At 35.7% G+C, this 8569-nt stretch overlaps 1 protein-coding gene across 1 annotated transcript in view; it reads left to right on the top strand.

The window, feature by feature from the left end:
- Positions 1-3511: 3511 nt before the first annotated feature.
- The window catches only part of LOC104457986 (insulin-degrading enzyme), a 36435-nt gene continuing 31377 nt past the window's right edge, over positions 3512-8569 (top strand). The window contains exons 1-3 of the mRNA XM_010078111.1: positions 3512-3683; positions 5151-5358; positions 6142-6311. Coding sequence (XP_010076413.1) covers positions 3524-3683; positions 5151-5358; positions 6142-6311 — 538 coding nt within the window. The 5' untranslated portion in view covers positions 3512-3523. The remainder of the gene's footprint in view (positions 3684-5150; positions 5359-6141; positions 6312-8569) is intronic.

The following is an 8569-nucleotide window of genomic DNA, read 5'->3' as shown; positions in this document are numbered from 1 at the left end:
TGTTATAAAGCAGTTGCTCTTAGAGAACTTAAAAGTTGAATGGCAAAGTAGTCATATGAGGAAATGTTTAATATTATGTCTTACAGTTTACTCCTTAAGCAAAAGTAATTTTATAAATACTCTATCTTAGGTGAATTTTTATTTTCTAGCTGTTGTGTTGTAGTAACATAGCACCAGGAGGAATGGTACTTAAGCAAGAAGGTACTGGTCTTGGTTTTTTGATGCATTGCTTTCCAGGAATATTGCACAGTTGATCTGCTCTTGTTTTTATATGAGTTGTCTGGTGCAGTTTGTGGGGAAATAATTATGGGTTAATCATGCAAATTATTTTGAAATTGAAGAGAATATTGTATTCACAATGCCCATTGAAATAACAGTGAAAATGGAGATAAAATTGTTAAGTCCTTGGCTTGAAGGATTAGTTACAGATTTTGACCTTTTGGAAATTTTAGGTTTTTGCTGTACTGAAATTTGACTACCAAGCTGGAGGTAGCTTATGAAGGAGGCAGGTAGGGAATGATAATAAGATGAAGTGGAGGTGTACAGCTTCACAAGGTATCAATTGAAATCTCATAAGATTTCACAGAAGCTGCGTAATTTCATGAATCACATTGGAAAGATGAGTCATATGAACGAACAAACAGTAAAGTTCGATGGCTTAATGATGTGGTGCAGAAATAACAAGGAGGTTATCAGATGACAAGGAAATTGTATAACATTTAAAAAAAAACTTGAGAAGTTTATAGTATATATGCATCTTATGATAAGCAACTGGTATCTTAGTGAGATGGAATATTTTGTCTGAAAACCAGCTAAAAGTGTTCCTTGGCAGTGGTGAAATCAGGAAGATTCAGAGACCTTGCTCTCCTACATAGTTACATTTGTCAATCCACTAGAATTGTGTGCAAGTGAAATAAAATTAAGAAGTTTAGTTACTGGTTTTCCTCTATGAAAAGTGCTATCCTCACTTCATAAATTTTACACAGCATCTTAAGTTTAATAGAGTATTTCTGGTTAGGACTGTGAACTTTGAAGAACACGGCATTTTTAAAATCGTAATCATGGATTATATCAGTGAGGTTGATGCAGAGAAACATAGATGTTGCTGTACTTGGAATATCCTTTGGCTTTGAATCATATTGGAATTTTTTCAGAGGAAGGAGGCCCTTTGGTATTCCAAGCAGGGTTAGCCTGAGTACAGGGTTAAACTAGTGGATAAATGACAGGTTTAAATGCAAGTTAAGGCGTTTAAATTCAAATTCAGCATTTCAGTTTCCTATTTAGTGATTACCTTTGACTGCACTTTTTAAGTAATTCATAACGTGAGAGCCATGTTTTACTAGTGGAAGTATTTCCTTCTGAAATGCATTGAGCTGCACATTTTAAAAAGTTATTTCATATTGTTTGACTCTTGCTTAGAGACATTCGTGTTCCGATTAGTCATTGATGCTTTCTGTTCTTAGTGCTTCTGTCTTTTTTATTTTGATTATAATTCCTCTTTGTAATTTTGCTTTCTTTCATATAAAGGTGTGCTATAACTTAAGTCTAGTTAAGAGTTCCAAAGTAATTGTTTTACTTTTAAAAGTATTTGAAGATCTAATACTTATTTTACTGCCTTTTTTTTTTTTTTAGCAATAATATCTTCTCTGGTTTACATATGTATGTCCTTCCTCATGCATAAATCCAGTCTTCTACAAACTTTTACTCTGCTACAAGTAAAATCTCAATTTTCTGTTTGTGAAACACTGTTTTTCGCTGATTCTACTACAAACATTACGTTCATAATCTTTCTGTCCTTTACATGCTGTTAATAACGAGTGCTTTATCAGCCTCATTATAGTATATGAGACCAACACTGATGACTGCATGTGCTCGCTTCATCAAGTTGGCTGTTGTTTTTATACCATAGAATCATAGAATCACAGAATCACATGGATAAATGGGAAGAAGATAATCCAGAGGGGCAGTAGCTCGCAGAACTGCTTCCTATTTTGAGATGATACAGTATTTTAGGAAGGAAATATTATTAGCTGATTCACTTTATGATTTCTAATGTTTTTAAACTGTAAATAAATTATCAGGTTTTTTTTTTTTCTGAAGTTTTTTGTTGTGTATCTAATTGCATGAGTGTGCAGATCATTTGCTAGATAGAGTTATTAAAAATGTCATGACTGAACACCTGAAACAATAAGTATATGGAGAACAGTCTCTCATGTTCCACATACCATACAGTCTTAAAGCTTGTATGTAGTCTTAAAACTTGGATGAGGTTCCTTGAACCACACAACCTGAAAATGGAAAAGTAAATACTGTGAAACTCCTTGTTATCTATGTGATACCGACAGGACCATACAAAATTTATCATGCCGCTGTGTGTGTGTTGTGATGGGGAGTTAGATTCGGATCTGGTTTTCTTTTCAGTTAAATTAGTTCAGCAATGACTAATGAAGCTCATGTAGTAAGTTACTTGATAATATGGCAAGCAACATTTCACCACGGGAGAAGACTGAATTTGTTTGGTGCTACATATTTATAACAGGCCCTATTGTAAAACTGTTTCTGTGAACCAGGGTTATTATTCAGTGGCTGTTACATACAGGAATACACTACATGATTGGCTCAGAGCATAGGTCTCTGATTTCCCATTTCTGGGGTTTGCCTTTTTTTGTGTGTGTGTGGTTTGTTTGGGGTTTGTGTTGGTGGTGTGTGTTTGTTTGTTTGTTTAACATGCAGCCAAGTGGTTCCATTCCACCTCCCCAAATATCCCAGTCTGATTGCCTCACCTTTTCACTTGGCGTTTAAAAAAATAGAATAAGCAGAGTTATAATTCCAGAATCACACTTAGTTTCTTAGCATTTCAAAATTGTGCTGTTAAAGAGGCATGTCTACTAGCATGTCCATTGAACTAACAGCAGAAGTTTAAACATGTGAGACAGTCTGTTCCTGTTTGTCATGACAGTTCTGCTGTGTGTTTGTGGGTTTATGGCAGGATTGTAAATGGTGTCACCCTTTCTTGAGCATACAAATCCATTGGTTTATTAGTGAAATTTTGTTTATCTGACAATCGTAAAGTTACAACAATCATAATATAACCATAAATTCAGACACATGGAATACTTTCCTGAAGGCTGGAAGTATACTTGAGATAGCAATGTATGCTTCATTTATTTTCATTCTTATTATAATTGAATAAAGGGATGATATTTCTTTACAAAGTTATTCTTTTTTAATTGCTGTTAGTATGAAACTTGAAACATTCAATTATGTGAGCTACAATTTTATCATGTTGCTTGGTCTTCAGCGTTTTTTTTTTATTGTTCTTTTAACAGCAATATCTCTCGGGATCTGAACTATACTTTTAGGTTAGTTCTGTGAGTTTTGTGCATAACTAAGTTTCTTGCTGCCAGTACGACCCAATATTAATATTCTCTAATGTAATACTAAAATATTAGCAGGCCTTAAGTAAAAATAGTAAGTGAAATTTCTTCTGTTTTTAAGGTTTTGGAAGGAGACAAACAACAAAATGAACAATCCAGCCATTAAGAGAATAACAAATGAAATTATCAAATCACCTGAGGATAAACGAGAATATCGTGGACTGGAATTGGCAAATGGCATTAAAGCTCTTCTCATTAGTGACCCTACCACAGATAAGTCTTCAGCAGCACTTGATGTGTACATAGGTATTTAATGCATATTGTGTTCATTATGTCATTAATAAAAGTGCTGTAAGTTTTGGTATCTTAATTGCAAGTAAACTGACAGGAGTGGTATCTGGTTGGCAGGCTAGCCTTTTATTGTCATTTAGAGTTTGTTTAATTCTTTGACAAATCAAGCTGATGATCTTTAAGATGATCTTTAAGGTCCCTTCCAACCCAAACCATTCTAAGTTGAAAATTATTAGAGCTAATTAAATTCTCTTATTGTACTCTGTGTTTACTGAAGTGTAGCTCAGTCAGTAGAAAGACTTCTTTTAACCATTAAGTTTCATGTTATGAAAGATCTTTTGTAAGCAGAAAAGGGGCGGGTGTGAGTGCAAGTATTTCAGACAGCTCCATCTGTCACGTCAGACTTTTTTTTTTTTTAACATGTTAAGTTGTTGATGTGTAGAGGTGAGAAAATGCTCCAGCACTAGCTGGAGGAGTTGAAGAGGCACTCCCTAACTCCAGTGATGCTTAAGTGTGCAAACAGAAATACTGGAAATAGAAGGGCAAGGCAGATACTTTGACTCTTTGGAATAGTGGAAGCCTTTTCTTGTATCTGAGATATTTCTCAAGCTGGTGTAGTTTCTCAGTTGCTTGCAAAATACGATGTATGCATGCATTACCAAAACATCCTCTTGCCGTGTTTGTACTTGGGAGCTCTTGCTGCTGTTGGCGTTAGGACAAAAGTAGTAGAGTAACCTTGAAAACTTCTGTCCTTTTTTGTTATGGAGATGGCTGTCACAAGTAATTATCTAGTTCAGTGGATCCCGAATCTGGTTTTGTTAGGTACTCTGACAGTAATAGCCAGCCGTGGCATCCAGTTCCGCCACATGTTACTTAAGGAGATGTATCTTTTGCCTTCATCTTTACTCTCCCATTGCACATCGTTGAACACTCCAAAGCAGGACTGCCAGACTCAAACATACACATTTCTGCCTTCCATTCTTGCACATTGTTATTGTCTCTTAATCTCTCTGCCTTCACGCCTACTAGCTGGTCATCAATATTTGCTTGTGTTCAGGCAATTACAGGTTATCGCTCATCCTATAAATCACAGGATAAGTACCTCCTTAATTGTGGCTGGCAATTGCTGCCTTTTAACACAGTGTAGTTATTAAAGTTGAGGTATAGAAGTCAGAACACTCTGATCTGCCAGGTCTTTACAGATTATGAGTCATGGACTTCAATTGAAAAATTGTCCCTATAAGGCAATGCAGGCTGATCGGGAGAGGCAATTTGAGACACTAATTGGTTCAGTTACTCATTCTACATTTTAGAATTTTTTTTTTTTTTAGTTCAGGTGACTAGCTGCACAAGTGTCTGCTTACATCTACAGTATTGATATAGTTACCTGAGTCAACATACTGTAATATAAAGCACTTTAAAAATCTTAACATTTTAGTATTACTTTTTATGAATGGTTACTTGAAATTTTTCCTCCTGCAGGATCCTTGTCTGATCCCCCCAACATTGCTGGGCTTAGTCATTTTTGTGAGCATATGCTGTTCTTGGGAACCAAGAAATATCCAAAAGAGAATGAGTATAGCCAGTTTCTTAGTGAACATGCCGGGAGCTCAAATGCTTTCACGAGTGGAGAACATACCAACTACTACTTCGATGTGTCGCATGAACATCTAGAAGGTGCACTAGACAGGTAAACACATGTTTTTATATTTAATTTTTTGTTATATAGGTGCTATTTGAAATTGTGTAAAGAGGTTTTTGGTAGTTTTATCATTATGATATTAAGGAGGAAAGGGTGAGAGCACAATCTTTTGTTAAAACTGATACCAGGTATTTTTCAGTTCAAAAGTTTTGCTCAGATTTTTTAATCTAACAGAGTTCTTCAGGAGACAGAATTCTTGAGGTTCAAAGGTTGCGTTCACACTGAATGTTTTTGGAAATGTGGGCCACAGAATATGATCATGAATTTATGCATTGTACAAATACTCCCAATTGTATCATCAAATACTGTGCTTCCCGTAGCATCATTATTTCATTTATAGCATCAGAAGTATATTAGGATGCCAGTAGTAAAGGGAACTCTCTGAAGTCTCTGCCTTTTGTGGGAGGGGACAGAAACTGAAAGGTGTGTAGTCAGTGAGGTAAAGAGTGGATTTTCCCTGGACATCTGACAAGGCTGATTTGAATTGCAAGATTAAGAGGCTTCAAAACAGTAGAAATTTTCAGCATGTAAATTATGATGCAGGGTCCTTGATCCTTGTAGTACCTTACATGATGAATATGTTATTTGTCTGCATTTATAGATAAAGAAATTGAGAAGTAAAGATAGTGAATCAGTGACAAAACTATTACAGAGTTTATAAGTTCTGTATTAAGAAGTTATGTATTCAGCTGTTTTCACAAGGTACCAATCTTCATACTTTTCTGTTACCATTTATGTACAGTACTCTTGAATTAAAATTTTTCTGTTCAGATTTGCCCAGTTTTTCCTGTGCCCTTTGTTTGATGAAAGCTGCAAAGACAGGGAAGTGAATGCTGTGGATTCTGAGCATGAGAAGAATCTGATGAATGATGCCTGGAGGCTGTTTCAGTTGGAGAAGGCTACTGGAAACCCCAATCATCCCTTCAGTAAATTTGGAACAGGTTTGTCAGAATATAATTATTCATCCATTGGAGTTCTGTATAACATACGTAGTATTGTTCATGTAAAATTGTTACCGACAGACTGAAACAATTCCCTTTTTTTCGTCTGCATACATGTTTATTATGGTGCTTTATGACATTTTCCACATCACAGACCAAACAGAGCTAGACAAAAACATAGGAAACAGAGTGATCTAAGACTTGCAGTACAGCGATGAAGCATCCTTTATGATTCTGATAATTACTGCAGTGAATGCTGTTTTCCAATTACTGGATTTGTCATAATTTGGTACTGTCAAGTCTTCGTGCATAACAAAGTGACTGAACTGTGTTGCTAGCCACATGCTCCTTTTGCTAACTAGTATTGCATTAGGACTAGATGACAGTGACTAGGTCGAGTCTCAAAGATCAGCAAAGTAATGTGAAAATTACTGAGTAAGGATATAAAACCAAAATCTTAAGCATCAAAACACAACAGTAGTAGATGGATATATAAAATGGTCTTCTTGGACAAATCCTAAACTTACAGCTGTAGTTTTTGGGTTTTTTTTCCAGCCTTTATTATTCACAGAATGCTTAGTAACAATTTAAAATAGACACCCCAAAGCCTCAATTTAAAAAGCATTTAAGTAAGATACCATAGTTACAGTCAAAACCACACATTTGATGCTTTGCCTTAAGTTTAATTTTTTTTTTAATAGAAGTTATTTTCTACACAAATTTATTTTTTAAACTATGTAAGTAACAAGGCTGTTAATTAATTCGCAGCACTGTTTAATCCTTGAGCATGGATGTGTTTTGTGGCCGGGTCACTTTGCTGGATGAATAGTTGATGCAAATATTTGGTACAGTAGGATGGTGGGAGGGCAGATAATGGACTTTAAAGACTGGTTTCTTCATCTTTCTCAAGAAAGAGAAGAATATTTTTGCACCTTTTGATGGAGGGCATAGTTGAAAGGCCGGTAGCTAGCTGCTACAAGAGCATGTGTTTCTCTGTTCAATAAAGAGAGGCTGTCTGAAACAAGGCAGCCATAACTGCATTCTCAAAACAGGTGAATTTGAAAATAAAGTCTTGAGAAATACATATTGATGGGCAGGCAAGCATCCAAAGTCCATTCTGTAATCTCTGCTATTGAAGAGATTATTTAATTTTTATATAGCACTCAGAAAACGTAAGTGGAAGCTGCAGAAATAGTTTTCTACAATTTAAGAAGTTTTTATAGCTGACACAAGTGAATTTTTTTCATGGGGAGAATACCTGAAAGGTGCTTGAATTTAATAGCAGTAGTCATACTCACCTCTTCTTAGATTAGACTCTGATGCTGAAATTAAGTTATAGCACATAGCCATCCTGTGGATCTGACTGCAGAAGTAGAGCCCAGCTTTGATGGTTTTTATTTACCTGAAGAGGTGACAACCGTGGTATGGTTTTCATGACAGTTGCAGTTGGCATCCTTCTTATCATTTCCTTTTGGCCAGCTGAGGTGTTGTTAGTCTAGCACAATACAGGAATGTCTCCCATTTGATGCTTTGGGTCACTCCTTGTTGCTGTACAGCCCGTTTTGCCAGCAAACTTTCTATTACTCTTTGTCTGTCCAAAGAAATAAATGCACCTTAATGTTCCAGTTTTCTTGCTAGGATGTGCATTTTATACCCATATACCCTTTACACATCTCCCTGAATTAATGCCTATGGTGGTGATTCTTCTTCATCAGTACCCTCAACAGTGTGAAATACGTTCCCAGGCACTTGCACTGTCTAGTGTCCTTTTCCTTTTCCTACATCTGCAAGTTGTCTTCTGACTGTTGTGTCTTAATGCACTCCAGTTCTGTAACAGCACAGTTACTAAGGTAAAGCTTTAGCTTTATTTTATTTTATTTTATTTATTTTATTTTATTTTTATGTATTCTGTGGGAATGAACACAGTAGGGTATCTAAAACTTCTGTGTTTCATTTGTCTGCAGGCGGTGAGGAATATAGACAAAGTATTTTAAACATGATACCCTAATTATCTTTTCTAGGTGTCATTAAGAATCCTTGCTTTTATTCACATGTGAACTTTGAAAACTAAAGCAATATATTGCTTCAGGAAGCTTCTCTATGATGATTTGTTGACTGTTGTGGTTGTAATTAGACTTGTATCTAATCACCAAACATCTGGACAATATATTTGTCTTATTTATGTAGCTAATTTTACCTCAGTGATTTGTATTAACTTGTATCTATGATTGCAGGCTTTGTGCACTGGGCATGTATGC

This window comes from Pterocles gutturalis, unplaced genomic scaffold (assembly GCF_000699245.1).
Source record: "Pterocles gutturalis isolate BGI_N339 unplaced genomic scaffold, ASM69924v1 scaffold29928, whole genome shotgun sequence".
NCBI lineage: Eukaryota > Metazoa > Chordata > Aves > Pterocliformes > Pteroclidae > Pterocles > Pterocles gutturalis.
The sequence above is the reverse complement of the archived record's forward strand: the minus strand, read 5'-3'. Positions and strand labels throughout refer to the sequence as shown.